Genomic DNA, 24,315 nt, shown 5'->3' with positions numbered 1-24,315 from the left:
TTTCCATCATGCAGATTTTTCATTCACATTTTTAAAGGCTTTTTGGTAATAGAATTTACCTACAGGGCCTAATGCTTCCTACTTAGTTAGCAATATACTGACTCTTTGGAATCAAATTATTCTAACAATAAGTCTTCCCCAAAATACGTTTATTCTTTTTTTAATACCTGAGGTACTACTCCCACTGCCCGCCGAAGGCTTTCCAGACTCACATCTTGTATATTTTGACCAGCAAGGTAAATGTTACCCTTTTGAGGCTCATAGAAGCGGAACAACAGCCTTACTATTGTGCTTTTTCTGAAATTGGAGACAAGGAAAGGTTATTTAGCTCCTACTGGCATTAGGGAACCCCTGTTTTAAACCACTGTAATCATTTTATTATGATAAAGAAAAAATATTGCACTGGGAATCATCAATCAATGATGTAGAATTTTATAAATAACTAAATTACCCACCCTGACCCACTACCTCCTACAATGGCCACTTTCTTTCCTGCAGGGACTTCAAAAGAGATTCCATCAAGGACTTTCTGCCCCTCAACATATTCAAAATGCACATTATCAAAGACCACCGTAGCTGTCTGTGGTGTGATCTGAATGGGAGATGCCATTGCCTTGTCCTAGTAGGGAAGAGAAGAAAAAAAAGCCACTTTATATATACCATGTAGAGTATAGCCATGTAGACAATTTTCTGATTCACAGAGAGAAAAAAGAAAATAATGGGGAAAGAGGAGGTTTATAAGTAGAGTTAGACCACTTCCAAGCATGCTTTTAAAGACTGTAAAGATTTGGTTTTTTTAAACTCCTCACTAAGGTCAAAAATTCCTAAATGTTTTGATTTTTGATAGTTTTTGGGGGGTCAGGTAGAGGGATGTGTGGGCAGGGGAGTAAGGAAGTTGAGGATATGAGGAAAGGCAATCACACATTTTATACCATTATTAGCAAAAGTAAATCAGGTGCAAGTACAAATAATTCAAGTTAACAAAATTTAGCTTCTAGGTATAATATTCTCTGCTAACACTGTAAGGTTCTAAACATGGAAAAGCTATAACAACCTCTTAATAAACATCATAGCCCCAATTCCTACAAAAAAGAAACTGGTTTGCTAACATGGTGATATAAAAATATTCCCTTAGAATAATCCTATTAATGGGATGATGCTCACATGCTGTTTAAAAGGTACTAAATAGATCACTTACTTTAATTCGAGTGTCTACTTTGAGTAGAGTAAACAAGGTGTTCATATCTATCAGTGCTTGTCTAGTTTCTCTATATACAGTTCCCAGAAAGTTAAGGGGTAATGAAAGTTGAAAAAGCAGTCCATTCACCATTACTAGGTCTCCAACGGTAAGGGTACCTTAATATGTAGTTGGCAGAAGAAAAAAAAAAAAAAAAGGCATTTTAGATGTTATAAACTTTTCTGGCTTAAGATAGAGAAGTGTATTAGTCTGGAATATAGTATTCCATAACTATAATAATTTTTTACAATTTATGCTTTAATTTTTATAGCATAAAAATGCACATAACCAGTAATTCTTAAGGTCTATGCAAATTTCAAAGCATTTTAATCCATGATTTAGGAATATAGAGAACTTGATATAAGTGGAATGGGAACTACCCACCCATACATTATACATAAAATACAAAAAAAAAAAAAAAAGAACGGTTTAAGTGAAGAGAGAAATGGATGGCTAAATATCTCTCTCCTTTCTTCCTAAGACACTAGCAAGTTTCTTTGCAATGTGAAATAGGAAATTTTTTTTAAAGTATATATTAAAAAACTGGAACAAATGGATATCATAATTGGGAATGATAAACCATATATTAAGATCACAGTGAATGAATAAATCCTAACTGAATGAGTGGGCAGGTTATAGAAAAGAGGAAGAGACCTTATTTACTTTTGAAATATTTTACAAATGTAAAATTAATAGAAAGATTAAAATGTAACTTGTAATTATAAAAAGAAAGTTTGCTGCATTTTAGTACTTTGGACTAAATACTAAATTAATTACACTGATTTCCAAGTCTACAAGAAAAATTGGAAATGTTAGATGCTAAAAAAAGAAGTTACTCCTGAAAAAATCAGTATGTAGCCTCACAAAATGCATAAACAGTAGTCCTAATTAATGGGGGAGTAGTGCTAAACTTGTAGTGTCAAACAAAAGGAAGTTAAAAAGACATTATCATACAATTAAGAAAACACATTCTGATACAAAAAGGAAAGTAATCCAAGGATGTTAAGGCATTTTATTGAATATGCTTTATAACTAAGACTAATACATACACTGCTTTCATTAATCCTTATTTATAAAGGTTAAGTAAAACATCTATAAATATGAAACTGCAGATCCATTACCTGCCACAATTCCCTGACTGGCAAGCACCATAATAGCTGTTAAACCAACACTGAAAATAGCATTTTGACCAAAATTCAGCATAGCCAGAGTAGAGGTACTTTTCAAGGAAGCAGTCTCATATGTCTTCAGAAATTTATCATATCTTTGTGCTTCATAGTTTTCATTATTAAAATACTACAAAATAGACAAAAATAGTCATTACATGCAAGTACAATTAGAATTTATTCTCTTAAGTGATTAGTATCCTTTTCATCAGACTTTATGTATGAATTCAATTTTGTACTGCATACTCCATTTTAAAAACTATCAATACATTGGACTATGGTCCTCCTGTAGTTTTCCACAATGAACTATATTTGAAAAGTCCATAAAATTCATCACATATTTACTGAAGGCCTGGTTAATTTAAACCTAGATCTAAAGAAAGGTATAAATGGCACTTCCTTTACAAAGCCTTCCCCTGATCCTCCAAGACTGAGCTGACAGTTCTCATTGCCCCCATTGCTTTATGCTTCCTTGTATAGTCACCTGCATGCATACTTAACTATAATTCTCACAACTGATGGAGTTAATTCTGGGAGAGCAAGACTTATATCAATCATTTTTACCACCCTGCCCCATCACAGGACTTAGTGGAGTGCTTTGGACACAAGAGCCATTCAGCAATAACGGAAAAATGGACACATAAATGAAGGAATTAATGAAAAGCATTATATGTTAGGTCCTCTAAGGGACAGTCAAGACCTTGCATGTCAGTTTGATTAGCTTAGTATTCATTCTGAATAAAGGTGCTAGCTATACTCCTATCATTTATAAATTAATTCAGAAGGTAAAATTTTGATGCTGTCACACAGAAACTGAGGTGGAAAGAGATCAATTTCCAAATAAAGAAGAACAATAAAGTACAATTATTCCATCACACTTAGAGACCCTATCCTAGTCTGAAGCTCTAACTTACAGTACCTATTCAGCTAAATGGCAGAACAAATTTCTGTGCAATGTGAAAAGCAGAGGAAAGTATAATTAAACATATTACCTTCACAGTTTCATAATTCAGCAGTGAGTCTATGGCAGCATTACCTGCATCATTATCCGCTTTGTTCATCTCTATTCTAAATCTAGTTCTGTAAGACAAAGATTCGCATAGGCATGAAATTTTTGCTATATAAGTATAATTAATTTCTGAACCTTGACTGGCCTCTAGGAAATACTTTACCTCCACCGTGTAACAGCAACTGTGAATGCTGTGTATGCACCAAGTGTCCCAAGGGTTACTAATGCAAACTGGGCACCACATCTATAATACTGGAGAAGGCAAAATAAGAAATGATAAACAGTCACTGTTCTTGCCAAAGAGCTTGTAATATGTAACAGCAAATGTCAATCAAAAGATTTTAAAAGAAATATGTTGATGGAAATTATATAAATAAATAATTTTGTGAGAAATCAAATAACTTAGAAAAGCTACTTTAGGTAACAAGGGAAGAAAGACAAACGACACTTGCCACATTGATACTACTGTCATATGTTAGTGATAAAAATAATGCATTAAGCCTCAAGAGGAATAAAAAGTACATATACAGTCTTAATTACAAAATATGAAATTGCTTAAAATGTTATAAATGGTGAATAAAACCTAGATAATCTGAGTATACCAGTCCAAAGTCATATACAAAAATCTCTATTAACAAAAAAATGACAAGCACTAGTTAAACGACTGATGTATGTGTAGAAGTGACCAGCTCTTTATAATAACAACATGATAAAGATTTTGGATGGCCCTTTGAAGCTTGTGGCAAAATAATTAAACAAACTGCATAATCCTTCTGGTATCATGGAATTTTGCTCTGAAACCATGAGCATTCAATAGCACGACAGCTTCCAGTACTAAATAGCTTCCAATGAAAATATAAGACAAAAGCTTGTTATGAAAAATATTTTACTTACCAAAATACCACTGACAAGAGTCACCTCGAACATGATGGGAAGAAGATTGAATACTAAAGCACTCAGGACAAAACTGATACCCCTTGTCCCTCTGTCAATAGCTTTTGATAAAGCTCCTGTCTGTCTACTGAGGTGGAAAGCCAGATCCAGGTTGTGAAGATGGAGAAAGACATTTCTGGCTATTCTTCGGATTGAATTTTGGGCTACCTTGCCAAACACTGCATTTCGAACTTCATTAAAAAAGGCCGCTCCAGCTCTTGATACACCATCTGACAATACATTCAAAAGAAAAAAATGGGATATAAAAACATTCGAATCATAGGAGTATAAAACTGATAAACATATGGTAAGAAAGTGTTTATACAATAAATGAATATATCAGAATACTTGCATTAAAAGAAACCTATAAATAAAGCATCTAACCTAGTGAGTACCAATCTCTCCACCTCCATGGATCCCTTTCAGTGTTATTTTCCACTATAAACTCCAGATGATGAAAGATTTTTTTCCAACTATTTCTTTTAACCTTTAAAAATTTTTTTAATGTTCTCATTTTATTTTTGAGAGAGACAGAGTGCGAGTGGGGCAGGGGCAGAGAGAGGGGGAGATACAGAGTCTGAAGCAGGCTCCATCCAGGCTCTGAGCCGTCAGCACAAAGCCTGATGCGGGGCTTGAATTCATGGACTGTGAGATCAAGACCTGAGCTGAAGTCAGATGCTTAACTGACTGAGCCACCCAGGTGCCCCTCCACCTAAATACTTTTAACAGACAGCAGCCCATATGGCCTTCCTGCAAATAAATGTACAATATCCATGAAAAATCAAGTGCATTGACTAAAGCACTTGATTTTCCCCATTCGCACCTCCTGAGTCTCATAAAGTGTTCTTTCTAATGCAGTAGGGAACAAGGCAACATAATCTGTTCTTTACAAATGGTAAATGTGTCATGGCTATTAAATGCAACTTAATAAAGCATTAATATACATATAGCATTATTTAGCTATTTCCCATTAAGCAGTTAACAACAATAATAAGAAAATAATTAGCCTTACTTTCAGGAATCCTATTAACTAACTTATTAGAAGTGGTTATTATGAATTTAATGTCTTATTTCATGTTATATTTTTCTAGAACTTGAAAAATGAGACTGTTATTACAGAATTTTACAAACATATCATAAAAAGAATTTTTTAAAACTACGTATCAAAACTTTCACATAAAACAATAAACATCCAAAATGCTAAGTTGTGTTTGTGCTAAAAAGGTCATCTGTTCAAATATGATGAAACCCTCTTGAAGAAAGTCAACACCTGTAGATAGATTAAAGAATCACACATACAGCCAATCAGAACTGCCGTTGCCATGGTTGCAACTGTATTTGGTGCGTCACTCAGGTTCAGCATGTTTCCCGACATCTGGTTGAGGCTGTCTACAGCATATTTAAACATGAAGGGAACCACAATATTCATGGCCTAAAAATATAAAAGCAATTACCCATCATATACAAAATATTTCCTAAAAGTGCAAGTATTTACCTTAAATTCGTATTTATGAGACGTTTAGATATTAATCATTTACTAGTATTGAAATGATTTTCCTAGATTATAAAGATAAAATCTTTGACATTGCAGAACTGTCATTTCAGGACTCCTACCTCACACTGACTGCCATATTAATATTCATTTATAACTTACGTGCATTACTCAAATGCTCAGGCCTCTGTGAAATAATCTCTGATCATTTGCTCAAAATGCTCTCTCCATTATCTGAAGTCCTACAGAGCTTCTGGCACTTAAGGCAAACTGCCTTATATGATAGTTCTTTATGTATATATTTTTTTCTTTCCTACTAGGTCCTTGATAGTCTGTGTCATTCATATTCCTTTGTTTCTTCCACCCTTGTTGAGTACTCTGCTTTGTATAGAGTAGGTATTCAAATATGTAAAATTATTTGTTCATCAAAATAATGGTAAAACTAAAATTATACAGCAGAAAATGTCTCAAAAACAGATCAGTTAAAAGTATCTGTGGCTGATTCACCATTGGGGAAAAAATACACAGACACAACACTGATAGATCTATTTGCCCCATAAAAAGATTCCTTTGTTCAGAGAAGAGGTGGGGGAAGTAGAGAAACAGAAGATAGGAATTAAGAGGTACAAACTTCTCATTACAAAATGAATAAGTCACAGAGATGAAAAGTACAGCATAAGAAATATAGTCAAATAATATTGTAATAATATTGTATGGTGACTACACTTACTGTGGTGAGCACTGAGTAAGGTATAGAATTGCTGAATCACTATATTGTATACCTGAAACTAATAACACTGTATGTCAACTATAATTCAATAATAAAAATTTAAAAAGATTATTTTGCTCAAATACTAAAGAAAACCCACTAACTACCAAACTAAGCTTTTAAAACCCAACCTATTTCTTCATGAGAATATACCAAAAAATATGAAAACTATGGGTATAATGCTTTCATATGTTCAAGGCAAATATTCACTCACATTTCACATTTTCTGCAAGGCTACAGTATCAAAAACAACAACTATCATTTAAGAATAGAAAACTGATTAGAATGCCAAAGCTTTAAAGAAGTTAAACTCCTATACAATAATATGTGAAAGCAAATCTGTTAGCTTTAACAAAAACAATGAAATCCCACCCCTTGTCAATGTTCCATTACTGTATCGTTCATCTTTGTTAAACATAAAAAATATTGTCAACAAACCTAAGTTTAGCTGACAACTGACAGGAGTTATGTAAATCTAACCAACCAAGATTTTGAAGTAAAGTATACAAGTGTCCTAGCAACCAAGCAGGTACTCTCATATTCAACAATATCATTAAAATACACAGCAGATGTTCGAACACTTTTAAGAGTGTAACACTACAGGATAAACTGCTTAAAGATTTTTTTCTGATTTCTAAAATATAATCTAATAGAATAGCAGGTTTCAAGTACGATAAATTTGTCAATTGTGATTCCCACATAATCATATAACCCCTCAAGCTCTTGCTTCTGCTTGAAATGGCCTACCTGCCAGATTTACCATTCTACTGCTCCATTCTTCAAAACCCACTCTATATACCATTCTCATCATGATGCCTTTTCTGAAACTTGCAGCCCATTTGGCATTCTTCCCATTTTCCAATTCTTCTTTTTTTATACTATATACAGCAGTATCTGTCATTTTTATTATATATTTATCATTCACATTCTAGGTGCAATGTGCATGGATATACTGGCTTCTCAATCTCAGTTCAGAAACCTTTTGTGGCAAACAAACATTTTGTGAGCAAGAGCTACAGGAATCAGGTATGATGCTATGTACCTTTTACAAAGGTATGAGCTGAATGAAATAACAATTCTATTAAATGAATATCCATTTAACTGAGGAAACTCAGATTCCATGAAGTTTAATGACTTGTCTGGGAAGCAGCAGAGCTAGGATTAAAATCCAAGACTGACTTGAAATTCAGAATTTTCTTCTAGTATGCCATAGCCATATTAGTAGCTCATAAAGCAAGGGACCATATTATTTTACTTTATTTGTACCCTAAAATGGATGTTCTCAAATATGCTATTGAAACTAGCTATAAAGTATGACACAAATAATTTAAATAAATCATAGCATATACCAGGGTTTCCATATAATAAGACCACATCCTCTCATTGCATTCCAATACAATTTCTTGAGTGGGAGAAAAAGTAATAGTTATAGCTAGCGATCTCATAACTTACAGCCTAATATATCTTTGCCACAGCCAGAATGTGTAGTGACCAAAACTAATTAATGTTATTACCAAGAAAGTTGTGTAACTTTATTTTCTTGAAAACGTGTTTGGGTTGGTCAAATTTGTGAGCATCTTTATAAATGTGTAAAGAATGTGAATGCCATTTGTTCTGTATTTTTACTGGCAGAAAAAAGGTAGTTAGCACAATGCTAAGAACATAGTACTACCTCTAATAATAATTGTTGATTACTTCCAGTTCTCCCAAAAATGTAATTTTAGAAAGGAAAAAAATTTAAAAAAACACAAAAAAATGGAAAGGATTATATTATGTGTAGATATTTTTATTACTACATGTGTATTGGTCACACTGGCCTTGTGATATTTTGAGCATGGGTGGGTGACAAATATTGGTTTTCCCTAATATTCTGCTTTCACTAGAACTACATATACTGAAACCATCTCAGAAATGGGAATTTTCTAAAAACATATCCTTCTGAAATAACTGTAGACTCACAGGAAGTGGCAAAAGTAGTACGAACAGACTTGATCCTTCACTCAGCATCTCCTAATGATGACATCTGATACAGCTGTAGTTCAATATCAAGACCAAAAATGTATATTGGCACATTACTGTTAACTAGACTACAGAACTCACTCAGTGTTTAACACACTTAAATGTGTATTCATGTATGGGTGTGGTCTGTATGTGTTACTAAATGGTCCTATGCTATTTTATCCCATGTTCAGATTCATGTAATGATCACCACAGTCAAGATACAGAACTACCCCATCACAACATAAGAAATCTCTTGTGCTACAGCTCTTTATATTCACTCCCATCCCACTTCCCCCAACATTTCAGTCCCTGTCCCCTGGGAACCACTAATCTGTTCTTGATCTTTATAGCTTAGTAATTTTGAGAATATTATATACATGGAATATCATTTGTAATCTTTTGAGATTAGTCTGCTTGTATTTTTTTTTTTAACTCAGCTTAATGCCCCTGAAGTTTATCAAGGATAATGCATGCATCAATAGCTCATCTTTTATAGCTGAGTACTATTCCATGGATATACCAAGTTTATTCAACCATTCATCGCTGAAGGACATTGTGGTTATTTCTAGTTTGGGACTAAAAATAAAAAGATGCTGTGGAAATTTTCATACAGGTGGTCACAAGTTTTCACTTCTCTAGAATAAATACCCAAGAGTACAACTCCTAAGTTGTATGGGAAGTCTACACTGAACTTTTTAGGAAACTCATGTTCTTTTTACATTCCCATCAGTAAAGTATGAGTGATTCAATCCTTCCACATCCTCACAACATTTGATATCATCACTACTGTTTTATTTTGCAACTATTTTAATAAATGTATAGTGATATCTTGTGGTTTTAATTTGTTTCACTGACAGCAATGATGCTGAACATCTTTTCATATTTTGATTTTCAATCCATATATCCTCTTTTGTAAAATATCTGTTCATGTCTTTTGCAAATTTTAGAACTGGATTTTTTTCTTTTTGCTATTGAATTTAAAAGTTCTTTATAAACCAATGAGAAAAATGGACTACAATTACATGGACAACATAGATAAATCTCACAAACCTAATGTTCAGTGAAAGAAGCCAGGTACAAAATAGTGCATAATGAATCTATTTATGTAATATTCATAAACAGGCAAAAGTAATTAATGTGAAGCTAATAATGTCCTATTTTTATATCTAGGTGCTGTTCATGTGGATATTGATTACACTGGTGTGTTTACTTAGTAAAAAGACCTACAGTTATACACCTAAAAAAATAAATTTAAAAAAAAAGTTCTTTATATATATTCTAGACATAGAGGCCTTTTCTGGATATGTGATTTGCAAAAGTTTCCTTCTAGTGTGTAGTTTGTCTTTCATCCTACTGAGGAGCCTGAACTACCCCACCTAGCAGTCATAAGGAGTTCCTTCCTTTAGGAGTCTGTGGAGGCCAAGGTAAGAACCTGGACTTTCAACCCCACCTACAGTAATGAGGCAGCACTCCATCCTCACTGGAGCAGTGTCACAGAAGGCCTGCTAACAAAAGATTTTAAAAAGATCCAGAGTCTTATAGCATAATACTCAAAATATCTGAGTTTCAATAAAAAAAATAACTCCTTATACTACGGACTACTAAGATTTCAACTTGAAATAAGAAAATACAATCAACAGACACAAATGTTAGAACTATCTGATGAGGATTTCAGAATAGCCATCATGAAAGTGTTTCAATGGGCCGCCTGGGTGGCTCAGTTGTTTAAGTGTCTGACTTCAGCTGAGGTCATGATCTCACCGTCTGTGAGTTTGAGCCCTGCGGTGTGCCCTAGTCTGGAGCTGCTTTGGATTCTGTGTCTCCCTTTTTCTGCCCCTCCCCAACTCATGCTCTGTCTCTGTCTCTCTCAAAAATAAATATTTAAAAAAAATAAAAGTGCTTCAAGGAGCATTTATGTACATGCTTCAAACATCAAAAAATATAATGTCTCAGGAGATAAATAGAAGACATAAAGAAGAACCACATGAAAAATCTGGAACTAGAAAGTAAATGACTGAATTTAAAAAAACCTGAATGGATGGGCTCCATGGCAGAATGGAGAGGACAAAGGAGAGAATCAGTCAACTTGAAGACAGAACAATAAAATTTACTGAATATGAACAACAGAGAGAAAACACTAAAAAGAGGGAGGTGGGTTCAAGACTCAGGGATTTATGGGACTATTAAAAAAAGAAAGAAAGAAAAAAGCTGGGGCAGCTGGGTGGCTCAGTTGGTTAAGCATCCAACTTCAGCTTAGGTCATGATCTCACGGTTCGTGGGTTCGAGACCCACGTCAGGCTCTGTACTGACTGCCAGCTCAGAGCCTGGAGCCTGTTTCGGATTCTGTGTCTCCCTCTCTCTCTGACCCTCCCCTGCTCATGCTCTCTCTCTCTCTCTCTCAGAAATAAATAAAACATTTAAGAAAGAAAAAAAAGATCTATCACTCCTCTTTAGAGTCCCAGAAGAACATGAAAGTGTGAGGCTGGAAAAAGTATTTAAAGAAATAATGGCTAAAAATCCCCCAAATTTGGCAAAAGACATAAACTTAAGATTCAAGAAGCTGAGCAACACCCCCCCCCCCAAATAGGGAAAACCTACAGAAATTAAATTTTAGAAATTTAGAGAATGAGAGAGCATGAGCTGGGGAGAGGGACAGAGGAAGAGAGAGAGAGAATATTAAGCAGGCTCCATGCTCAGCACAGAGCCCAATGTGGGCTTGATCCTATGACCCTGAGATCATGACCCAAGCCACAATCAAGAGTCAAACACTTAAATGACTGAGCCACTAAGGTGCCCCCTCCCTCCCAGATACATTATAATTAAAATTCTGAAAGCTGGAGACAAATTTAAAAATCTTAAAAGAAGCAAGACAAAAACAATACATTATTTATAGGGGAAAAAACAATTTGAAGAAACCAGATTCCCTGGGAGGCCAGCAGAAAGTGTCACAACATTTTTCAAGTGGTAAAAGAAAAGAACTGTCAAGTTAGAATCCTCTAACTAGCAAAATGAGCCTTCAAGAATGAAAATATCACGATATTCTCAGGTTAAAGAAAACTAAAAAAATAGTGAGCAGCAGACTTCCTCTAAAAGAACTGCTATGGGGGGCACCTGGGTGTCTCAGTCGGTTAAGTGTACGACTCTTCATTTTGGCCCACAGTTAGTGAGATTGAGCCCCATGTTGGGGGCAAAAAAAAAATGACACACCAAACTCCAAATATATAAATAATTAACAATATAATTATCAACATATTATAATCACCAATGTAAACGAATAATTATTAATATATCAATATACTAGCAGTAAACAACTGGAAACCAACATTTAAAAAAATTACAATACTCCTCCCCCCAAAAAGAAATCCCTAAGTATTAACCTAACCCAGGGCTTCTCAATCTTTAGCACTATGGACATTCTGGGTTAAGTAATTCTTCTTATGGGAAGAGATATTCTGTGTACTTCAGGATGTTTAGTAGTATCCCTAACTTCTACCTACTACATGCTAGTGACACACTCATCCCCAACTGTGACGATTACAAATGTCTCCAGATAGTGCCAAATATCCCTCAAAAGCAAAATCACCCCTTCCTGGAAACCAATGGTCTAATTAAACATGTTCAGTGTCTGTATGCTGAAAGCTACAAATGCAGATGAAATAAAACAAAGGAAATCCAAATAAAAGGAGAGATATTCTATGTTCACTGACTAGAAGACTCAATATAGTAGGATGTCAATTTCCCCCAAATTGGTCTAGAGATTTAATAAAAATCCACTTAAAAGTCCTATATGGGTTCTTTATAGCTACAGACAAGATTACTCTAAAATTATAAAGACAAAGAAATCAGAATAGCCAAAACAATTTTAAAAGAAAAACATTGGAAGAATCTCACTATCTTTATGCCTTAAGAGAATACTACAATGAAGTCAATGTGGTGATGAAGAACCTGTGAACATGATACCTTACATGGCAAAACAAACTTTGCAAATGTGATTAAATTAGAGAATATGAACTGGGGAGAGTACCCTGAATTATCTGGGTGGGCCAAGTGTAATTAAGAGGGTCCTTAGAAGAAGGAGGTTGGGTCAAAGTCAAGAGAAAAGATAGGAATACAAGAGGCCAAGAGTCAAAGTCAGAAAGGCTGAAGTTGCTGCTGGCTTTAAGATGGAGGAAGGGACCATGAGCCAAGGAATGCAGGTGACCTCTAGAAGGTAGAAAAGACAAGGAAATGGATCCTCCCCCAAGAGCCTCTGGAGGGAATACAGCCCTGACAAATGCTTTTATTTCGACTCAGGAAACCTAATTTTGGACCTCTGACCTTTATAAAATAATAAATTTGTGTTGTTTTAAGCTATCAAGTGTGAAAAGTTTTTACAGCAGCAATAGGATAGAAAGGAAATTCAATTGGGAAAGGATAGCCTTTTTGTAGGAACTGGACCAAACCATGAAACTTCAACTAAACTAGATACAATAATAACTCAAAAATGGAGTATAGATACAAATGTAAAAAGTAAACATAGAACTTTTAGAAGAAAACATCGGAGAAAATTATAATGATCTTGAGTTAGACAAACAGTTCTTACACGTTAACAACTAAAACATAATCCATAAAGAAAAAAGATGACAAATTGAAGCCTTCAAAATTAAAAACTCTTGTTCTATATAAAACACTATTAAGGGAATTTTTTTTTTTTAAAAAGCTACAGATGGATTCAGGACACCTGGGTGGCTCAGTTGGTTATGTGCCCAACTTTGGATTTCGGTTCAGGTCATGATCATGCAGTCGTGAAATTGAGCCCATGCTCAGCACAAAGCCTACTTAAGATTCTTTCTTTTCTTTCTTTCTTTCCTTCCTTCCTTCCTTCCTCCCTCCCTTCCTCCCTCCCTCCCTTCCTTTCCTTTCTCTTTCTTTCTTTCTTTCCTTTCTTTCCTTTCTTTCTCTCTCTCTCTCCTCTCTCTCTCTCTCTTTCTCTCTCACTCCCCTTCCCTCCCTTCCTCTGCCCCTCTCTCCCCTGTTCGTGCTCTCCTTCTCTCTCTCTAAAATAATAAAAAGCTACATATGGGAGAAGATATTTGCAAATTATATATGAGAAAGTCTCATATCCGGAATATATAAATAGCTCACTAAAGTCAACAGTAAAAATAATAGCCCAACTAAAAATCGACAAAACACTTGAACAGACACTTCACCAAAGTGGATATATATCTGGCAACTAAGCACATGCAAAGCTATTCAACATCATTAGCCATTAGGAAAATGGATATTGAAACCGTAAGACACCACTAAATGCCTGACAATATCATGTCAGGCAATGAGGTGAATGCAACTGGAACTCTCATACACTGCGGGTGGTAAGATTCTGGAAACCAGTTTGGCAGTTTCTTATAGAGTTAAAAATACACTAACCATGACCCAGAAGTTCCACTCCTAGATATTTAACCTGAAGAAATGAAAAATCAGGTTCATACAAAAAAACTATACCTAAGTGTTTACAGCCACTCTAGTTATAACAGCCAAAAGGTGGAAAGAAGCCAAATGTCCACCAGTGAATAAACAAAGTGTAGTACATTCATACCATGGAATACACCTCAGTAATAAGGAAAATGAACTGATATACTCAATGACTTGGATTAATGAAGAAAGCATTATGTTGTACGAGAGCAGCAAGCTCAAAAGGTAATATACTATATGATTCTATTTATATGGTATTCTCAAAATGAAAAAGTATAGGGATAAGAGGAAAAATCAGTAGTATCCAGCTATCAGGCAGGGGTCTGAAGAGGATATATCTACAAAGAGGTTACACAAAGGAGATTTTTAGGGTGGTAACACTTTTCTGTATCCTGACTGTGGCAGTAATTATATGAATACATGCATGTGTTAAAAATCACAAAAGAGTGCATTTTATTGCATGTATATTAAAAATAAAATTTAAAAAATAAAGCCAGTGTCTCAGGGCTCACCAGACCTTGCTCCCTCGAGGATTGAGAGGTCTAAAAATAAGGCTATATGTTAATAAATTTCAATAAAAATTAACTCAATATGAAGTTTAATCTCCCTGCTGTTTTCTAAAAATTGAGAAACTGTTTTTACAAGATTATAATCATGTGACAAAAGTTATGTTTCATCTGTAACTGCGATGTGTCCATTAATTTAAGTACAAGAGAAATAAAGAGACTTATTCTCACAATACTTATTCTCACAGAAATTTTTTTCTTTCCTAGATCAAAAGTTTAAATCACATATATAAATAATCCTCTAAATTCTTGAATTTTCACAGAGACTGGTATATGATTAGGAATTTAAATTTGTTTAATTTTAACATGGAAATGCACAATGTGGGACCCAAAATTAAAGAATGGACTTAAGGAAAAAATACAATCACCATAAAGGTATGTTGTTATCTATATGATGCCAAATTTACTGGTCAATATGATCAGTTTGCTGAGGGTCCCCAATTCTAGATTTTAAAATGATGTTTCCCCTTTTTTAAATGTTTTTTTTATTTATTTGTGTGTGAGAGAGAGAGAGAGCATAAGCAGGGGAGGGTCAGAGAGACAGGGAGATACAAAATCTAAAACAGGCTCCAGGCTCTGAGCTGTCAGCACATAGCCTGACAAGGGGTTTGAACCCACGAACCGTGAGATCATGACCTGAGCCTAGGTCGGATGCTTAACCGACTGAGCCACCCAGGTGCCCCTGACTTTTCCCTTCTTAATCATGAAAATATTGTCTGCCATTTGAGGAACCTAATTCTTACAAACATTTTTAATACTTAAATTCCTTAAAAATTAATCTCTTTCACACCAGCCTCTGATAATTAAGGACTCTGTAACTAGTGTCACCAAGTCACTAGTGTTACAAGTCACTCTATAACTATGTCCCATAACCCAATATATGTGAATAGGTAAAAGAGAATTTTGTTTGTCTACCTCTCTAGTCTCAAAAGGGATCAGGAGAGAAAGAAAATAAAAATGAGAGTACTAAAGGGATGTATGATTAGCAAGGCAAAACAAAGAGAAAAGAAAAGTGGACAAAGTACTCAATTTGTAAATACGATATTTTCCAGAAAACAGAGACAGAGGGAAAATTTCTAAACTCATTCTAGGAGGCCAGTACTACCCTAATACCAAAACCAGGCAGACATTATAAGAAAGGAAAAATCTGGACCATTATCTCTCATGATCACAGATAAAAATTTCTCACCAAAATATTAGCAAATCAATTCCAATAATATATAAAACTAATTATACAACATGGCCAAGTGGAATTCATTTCAGGAATACATAGCTGGTTCAATAATGGAAAATCATTAATGTAATCCATTACATCAATAGGCTAACGAAAAAAATATCATAATAATATCAATAGATGCAAAGAAAAGCACTGGACAAAATGCAACACCTATTGGAACATCTATCCAGCAAAATGGGAATAAAATGAAACTTCTTCAACTTGATTAAGGACACCTACAAAAAGTCCTATAGGTAACATACTTGATGATGAGAAACTTTTCCCCTAAATTTGGGAACAAAGCAAAGAAGCCCTCACTTCACTGTTGTTCAGTATGGTACTAGAAGTCCTAACTAAAGCAGTTAAGAAAAGGAAATAGAAGGCACACATATTAGGAAAGAAGAAACAAAACTGTATTTGCAGATAATAAGATTATGTAGAAAATTCAAAAGAAGTGACAACAGAAACAAACCTCCTGAAATTAATAAGGGACTCTAGCAAGTTTGCAGGGTACAAGGCTAATATACAAAAGTCAACTGCTTTCCTATATATCTCCAGTGAACATACATAATTTGAAACAAAAAATAATACCATTTAAATTAGTATCCAAAATTATATAGCTAGGTGTAATTCTAACAAAACATGTTCAATATTTATATGAAGAAAACTATAATACTCTGATGAAAGAAATCAAAAAAGAACTAAAGGAATGGATTCCATGTTCATGGATAGAATGATTCAATACTGTCAAGCTGTCAGTTGTTCCTGAACTTGATCTATATATTCAATGCAGCCCCAATCAAAATCCCAGCAAGTAATTTAGTAGATATGGACAAACTGATTCTAAACTTTACACGGAAAAACAAAAGAAAAAAGAAGAAAAACAAAAGACCCAGAATATTCAACATAATATGGGATGAAAAAAAAAGTCAGAGGGCTGATACTATTTCAAGACTTACCATAAAGCTACACAGTAATCAAGACAGTGTGGTACTGGCAAAAGAACGGATTAACAGAACAAAGTCCAGAAATAGACAAATATACATAAATAAATTCAACTGATGTTTGACAAAGGAGAAAAGGCAACCCAGTGGGTAAACGGTCTTTTCAAAAAATGGTGCTAGATGTGCATTGATAGTATAGTGGTGAACATAGCTGCCTTCAAAAAATGGTGCTAGAGCAAGTGAACGTACAAAAACTAAATGTAGACACTAGCCTTATACCTTTCACAAAACTTAACTCCAAATGGATCGTAGTCCTAAATGTAAAGCACAAAGCTATAAAACTTCTAGATGATAACATAAAATAAAATCTAGGTGACCTTTGTCTGGCAACGACGTTAGATACAACACTAAAAGCACAATCCATGAACTACTGATAAGTTGCACTACATTAAAATTTAATGCTTATTGTATTTGAGAAAGAGAGAGAGAGCAAGAGAGCGTAAGCAGGGGAGAGCAGGGAAAGAGAGAGACACAGAATCGGAAGCTCCAGGCTCTGAGCTGTGGGGCTCAAACTAATAGACGGCGAGATCATGACCTGAGCTGAAGTCAGCTGCTCAACCGACTGAGCCACCCAGGCACCCCTGACTACATTAAAATTTAAAGCTTCTGTTCTGTGAAAGACACTGTTAAAAGAAGGAAAATACAAGCCACAGACTTAGTGAAAATATTGTAAAAAATCTATCTGCTAAAGGACTGGTATCCAAAATACACAAAGAACACTTAAAAGTCAACAATAAGAAAACGAACAACACCAAGGAGGAGATACAGATGACCAATAAGTATATGAAAACATGCACAATATCAAATGCCATTAGGCAATATCAAATTAGAACAAAATTAAGATAGCATTACACATCTATTAGAAAGACTAAAGTCCAGAACACTGACAACACCAAATGCTGACAAGGATGTGGAGCAATACAGCTCTCTCATTCACTGCTGGGGGAAATGCAGAATGGTACAGCCACTTTGGAAGACAGTTTGGAAGTTTCTCACAAACTAAATATAGTCTTAACATATAATCTAGCAGTTATACTCCTTAGTAATTACCCACATGAGTTAAAAACTTATGTCACACAAATCTTGCACACAAATATTTATCACAACATTACTTTTGGCCAAAATCTGGAAGTAACCAAAATGTCTTTCAAAAGGTGAATGGATGAACACACTATATGGTATATCCATACAATGCAATATTTTTCAGCAGTAAAAAGCAGTGAACTATCAAATCATAAAAAGACATAAATGACTCTGAAATGCATATTGTTAAGTGAAAGAAGCCAGTTTGTAAGAGCTACATACTATATGATTCCAACTATATGAGATTATGGAAAAAGGCAAAACTACAGAGACATTAAAATGATCAGTGGTTGTCAAGGATTTGGGACAATGGAGAGATGAATAAATGGAACACACTTCAGTTTTAGGGCAGTGAAACTATTCTGTATGATACTTTAATGGTGGATAAATGGCATTATGCATTTCCCCAAACCCATATATCAGTACACAACACAAAGAGTGAATCCTATTGTAAAACTATGAACTTAGCTAATAAGAATAATGTATTTTTAAGTAATTGGTTTATCATTTGTAACAAGTGTACTACATTAATGCAAGATGTTAGTACCGGAAGAAATTGAGTGGAGTTTTTTGAGGGGGGGATATATACAGATTCTCTTATACTTACTGCTTTCTCTGCAAGCCTAAAACATACCTAAAATATAGTCTTTTAACTAAAAAATACTCCAGAATATAAATAATACTTCTCAATTAAAGGCTTCAGGTACCATTGTTTCATTTTAAAAAGTGTTTTTCAGAAAACTTTTAAAGAATCAAAGTTAAGCAAAAAGTGCATGAATCTTCTGAAGTTACAAATGTCAAGATAGTAGTTCCTGGAAAACTCCAGCTCTCCCATGAAGCCTTCCCTAAATGCCTAATTGCTGAAACTCCCATATATCTTCATTTGTGACTCTCTTTGGATATTTGGATGTTACATTATAAATATTTTATCATTATTTGTGTATTTTTCTCCTTCAGTACACTGCAACTGCAGGAGGGAGGGCAAGGCACACTATTCATTTTTGTATTCCCAGCTGCCAAATACAGTATCTTGTACCTAAAAGTCACTCGACAAATGTTGCTCAATACATAACAGTATGATCTGAATATCTGTGTCCCCCTGCCAAATTCACATGTTGAAGTTTCCCCAGGGTAATGATATGAGAAATGGGGTCTTTAGGAGGTGATTAGGCCCTTATGGGATTAGTGCCCTTATAAACAAGTCCCCAAAGACCCTTCTTGCATCTTACATCATGTAGGTTACAACAAAAAGCCACTTATGAACCACCTAGTTTATGGTGCTTTTTACTGCAGTGTAAATGGACTAAGACACATATATGATCCCTTACCTTATATAACAGATGTATTCTTGAAGAAAATGGATATTGATTATATTTTTATAAAATACCTTCTCCCTTGAAATTATTTTATAATTTAAATATAGCTTATTTTCATTTGTAACAGATTTTTAATTTTTTAAATGTTTATTTTTGAGAGGAGAGACAGAGACAGAGAGGCAGACAGAGAGAAAAAGAACAAGCAGGGAAGGGACAGAGAAAGAGACACAGAATCTGAAGCAGGCTCCAGGCTCCGAGCTGACAGCACAGAGCCTGACACAGGGCTCAAACTCCCAAACCAGGAGATCATGACCTAAGCTGAAGTCAGATGCTTAACCAACTGAGCCACGCAGGTGCCGCTGCAACAGATTCTTAACTGAGAAGATCTTTTTTTACTTTAATGTCCTGTACTCCCAAGTTTTCTGTCAACTAAGTGGTTCCAAAGATGGTGTTGATTGCAAAGTATGAGTAAAGTTTTTTTATAACATTAAAAAACACACTTATTTTATGAAAACTGATTATTGTAGTAAATATGTTTTATTTAGGTTTCCCTTAAATCCTGGCAGGGCTGTATATGATATATATACTAACAGAAAGATAAATTTTTAAAAAATCCTTAGGCTTCAAAATCCCCAGATTAATGATAATTTGATATTCCTAGGATTGATGTGTGGATGGTAAGAAAAGGCATTGCATATGATTTGTAGGGATTTAAGGAATGAAGGCAGACTGTGTTCTCTCTAGCTCTGTGTCTTGGTAGCAGAACCTCTATAATATATCTCATAGAGGACCCATTCTATTAAAAATAGAATTGCTGCAATTCAGAAAAACACCACACTATTCTTCTTGGCCTTTTCTGGGCTGCAAGGCCATCTTTTACATAATACACTTTATCTTACAAATCTTTGCTGGAGACCATGATAGCCTTAAGCCCTTCAGAATGAAAAGAGAATTAACAGGCAAGTAAGTAAGCAGATGGTATGCTGTGGCCCCATATGTTAAGCATGAAATCCTCCTTCCTTTTGTTTCTTCTCACTTGATATTTCCCGCTTTCTGCCTTCCTTCTCCCTCATGGATGCTTCTGGCCTTGCTATGAAACCACCACATGCTGCTCAGATGGCTGGTTGGCATTCATTTATAGCCGAAAAGATTCCTAAACTCTGCCTTAAAATTCCCAGAAGTATGTGGAGGAGGCAGGGAAGACCAGAGAGTATAAAGGGGAATAGGCTGGTCCAAAGTGCTTATATGCCAAGGCATGTTGAGAAAAAATAGGAAGCCAAGAAATGAAAGGGACAATAATCCATCTTTGCACACCCAGTATAAACCATACAGCAATACTAACAAAATTAAACAATGACTAGATTTTAATGTTCTTTTTTATTTATTTCTGAGAGAGAGAAAGAGACAGACAAACAGACAGCGTGAGCAGGGGAGGGTCAGAGAGAGAGGGAGACACAGAATCTGAAACAGGCTCCGGGCTCTGAGCTGGCTGTCAGCACAGAGCCCGACGCGGGGCTCGAACCCACCAACCGTGAGATCATGACTTGAGCCGAAGTCGGAGGCTTAACCGACTGAGCCACCCAGGCGCCCCACAATGACCAGGTTTTAAAGATTGAGAGACTAATCACTTTTAAATAAGGACAGTATAGAAGTTAGAAAAATGATGTTATGAATGGTTAAACGTTACTACTATATATTCCTAAAGCTATTCTATGGTCTAGTTTCTGTTTCATAAAAAGAAAATGGTTTTTCTATATGCTCTGAAAGTATAAGCATGCACTTGTCATAACATCAGGCAATTTATCCCTTTTCCTAACTCAAAAGTAATCAAACAAACTTTCTGAGGACTGGTTTTTCTATATTTATTTCTGTTTACTTGTAATTAGTTTACATGAGGCTAGTACAACACTATCTATTCTATGGATGCTCAGTTATTTATTGATAGAAGAATCAAATATTAGCCTTCTAAAAATATTTCAGTCCTTAAGGAAGTTACCTTGATCTAGTTTTTATACCCTGATATTGACCTGTCACCAAGGAACAGAATCTGTATTTTGAAGGGTTGAAATTCATTCTGAAAATAAAATCATGCATTAACACTGCTCCCTTCGACTAACCTAATTAGTCATGTTCTAAACGGTTCTCTTCAATTCAAAAGTCCAGAAAACAATCTGCCTTCAACTTGTCAGCATTTTCATTCAGCTAATAAAGAATAAATGTCAATTTGCTAATTCTGCCTTGCACAAGAACTCAGAATATACCCTTAAGCAATTTGTAGGTAAAAGACAATTTAGCAATCAGTACTGTACTAAAAATGTTAAGAGTTAAAAGAATTTTGGGGCGCCTGGGTGGCTTAGTCGGTTAAGCGTCCGACTTTCACTTAGGTCATGATCTCGCGGTTCGTGGGTTCGAGCCCCGCGTCGGGCCCTGTGCTGACTGCCAGCTCGGAGCCTGGAGCCTATTTCAGAGTCTGTGACTCCCTCTCTCTGACCCTCCCCTGCTCATGCTGTGTCTCTCTCTCTGTCTCCTAGAAATAAATAAAACATTTAAAAAAAAAAAAAGAGTTAAAAGAATTTCAATTTTAGCTACCAAACTTAGATTTGTAATATCATCCTCTCTTTCAGCTTAAAGAAACAGACTCAAGTATGGATCTTGGTCTATTGCTCAGTATCTTGATTTAGTCCTCTCCCAGGCAAGGGGTCCAGTTCATTGGGAAAATACTCAACAGAACCCACAGATGAGAAAGGAAAAAAGACAATCAACAGTCATACTGAATTCTAGTTTTATTCTCCAATCACTCCTTCCCTGTTTCCATTACTGTTTGCTTCCATACAGGAACACATTTATCACAGGATCGGTCTGTAGTCACCTTCTATTTCTGCTCTTTCCCTTCGTAACTAATTTCCATTGCTTCAACTATTACTTCTTTTTTCTCCCCAACTATTACCCCTTAATCTCTCTACCGTGGGGCTCCTACCTAAGATTGTCTAGCATTTTGTATTAACAGCTACATATCTGTCTCAACATTCCATTAGCATCTCAAACTTAACATGCCCCAAATCAAAATTTCTTCTTCACAAACAAGACCTCGTAACTTCCTACCTACTTCTGTTCAAAGTATTTTCTTTCTCTTATCCTTGGCATCAACACTGAATCTTATTTCTCTTTTATTTCTAATATCTGACCTATTGGTAAGTCTTGTTGACTCTACCTCCCTTACGTCACAATATCTCTGGCATCTTTTCCCTCCATATTAACATGTCTACCACTACTCCAGTACAAAGTGCTATTACTTCTCATCTAGACTATTACATTAGCCTCTTAACTGGTCAGTAAATATGGCTGAACAAATACATGAAATGAAAATGAATGGTATCCCTATTTTAGTTCTCTCACCACCCTAATCGATCTTATGCAAAAGGTTCAGATTAATTTCCTAACACACAGCTCTAACCTCATTACTCTGCTACTCAAAATACATGTTCCTACTTCCAATATAATTAAATTTTTGTTTCACAGTTAAGGTATTTCACATGGAGCTCTATCTTTTTAAGGTTACCTATAATTTCTCTGAAACATTATCCCCTCATTGAAGCAAAGCTGGACTACTCACTACTCCACACATGCTTATGTCCTCTATCAATCTATTCATGTTACTCCTTTTTTTAAAAATTTTTTTTAATGTTTTATTTATTTCTGAGAGAGAGAGAGAGAGAGACAGAGAGAGAGACAGAGAGAGAGAGAGAGGGAGGGAGAGAGGGAGAGAGGTAGCGTGAGCAGGGGAGGGTCAGAGAGAGAGGGGGATACAGAATCCGAAGCTGGCTCCAGGCTGTGAGCTACCTGTCAGCACAGAGCCAACGTGGGGCTCGAACCAATGAACCATGAGATCATGACCTGAGCCGAAGTCAGACGCTTAACTGACTGAGCCACCCAGGCACCCCCATGTTACTCCTATACCTATAACAATCCTACTCATCAATCCAAGACTATTTTAGACCTCCTCTCCGAAACCTTTCCTGACTCCCCATCTTGATGGTTCTTTCCTCTAAAATCCCAACACGTGAATGGTACCTCTTTTAAATCATCTATAACTTACTTTGCATCATAGTAATAAAATATAACTTGTCTTATCCTGGATGATTTGAGAGAAAAAAATGTGCTTTTATTTATGTTTGAATACCCTGCAGGGCCAAGAACAGTCCTCTGCATTACAAGTTCTCAGTACTTATTTTTAGGGTAAGGAACAGAATGAGTACATAAAAAGGAACATACATGACATAGAGAAAAAAATAAGTGATAAGATCTGGGTTCTAAAACAATATATTAACCCTTACACATAAGAGTGGAAGCCAAACCTCATACTTTTCAGCAGACTGCTTTTTTTTTTACCGTATTTTTTATGAAATCTAAATTATTTTTATTTTAACACATACATTTTACCATGTGCCAAGCATTCTTTTTAGCCATTTGGATGCTGATTTAATTAATCCTTAAAACAACTGTATTTTACCTTATTTTACAAATTGGGAAACTGAGGCATGAAGACTAAGCAATTTACCCAATGTTACAAGGTTAGTAAGTGTCAGAGCCCAGGAATTCTGACTCCAAAGACTATGTATGTACCATGACTATATTTTGTACCTAAAAATATATTTTTTACTGAATTTAAAACCTGAATGAGTTGAAAATAAGGGATTTTTTCTTAAAAATTCAGAGTCATTATTAACTGCCTTATTAAAACATGTTACATATAGTACAGAAATAAACTGAAGAGGCTGCTAAGAGATAGAGGGCCGCTATACTGAATGGTACCAAAATGTCTATTTTTGTGGGTTTTTTTTCTTTCTTTTAACTTTTCCTGCTTGGTTTTTTTCCCCCTTCACACTGTTGTTTACCACTATCAATGTGCCTAAATGTGTCTTCTTCCTCTTTTCAATTTACTGAAATATGTATTAAGTAATAACCAACAGGGCTCTAAGGAGTTTCTTTTATAAAGTTCCTTATACCTTGTTACACAATGATCCGGTTTCAGGACTGAATTCCATTAAGCTGAGGCCATTAGAAGTATGATC

At 35.2% G+C, this 24,315-nt stretch overlaps 1 protein-coding gene across 4 annotated transcripts in view; it reads right to left on the bottom strand.

Moving 5' to 3' along the window:
* The window catches only part of ABCB7 (ATP binding cassette subfamily B member 7), a 158,108-nt gene that overhangs the window by 28,449 nt on the left and 105,344 nt on the right, over positions 1-24,315 (bottom strand). For 3 of the 4 annotated variants that reach the window (XM_039224678.1, XM_039224679.1, XM_039224681.1), the window contains 8 exons: positions 5,645-5,777; positions 4,307-4,575; positions 3,576-3,664; positions 3,396-3,483; positions 2,359-2,533; positions 1,199-1,356; positions 456-619; positions 168-297 (listed from right to left, as the gene is read on the bottom strand). In XM_039224678.1, the coding sequence (XP_039080609.1) occupies positions 168-297; positions 456-619; positions 1,199-1,356; positions 2,359-2,533; positions 3,396-3,483; positions 3,576-3,664; positions 4,307-4,575; positions 5,645-5,777 (1,206 nt within the window). The remainder of the gene's footprint in view (positions 1-167; positions 298-455; positions 620-1,198; positions 1,357-2,358; positions 2,534-3,395; positions 3,484-3,575; positions 3,665-4,306; positions 4,576-5,644; positions 5,778-24,315) is intronic. The other variant, XM_039224680.1, reaches the window with a different exon arrangement.

The sequence above is a fragment of the Hyaena hyaena genome, unplaced genomic scaffold, assembly GCF_003009895.1.
Source record: "Hyaena hyaena isolate Hyena2069 unplaced genomic scaffold, ASM300989v1 scaffold_1712, whole genome shotgun sequence".
Classification (NCBI taxonomy): Eukaryota; Metazoa; Chordata; class Mammalia; order Carnivora; family Hyaenidae; genus Hyaena; species Hyaena hyaena.
Note: the sequence above shows the minus strand (reverse complement) of the source record. Positions and strands in the feature narration are given on the sequence as shown.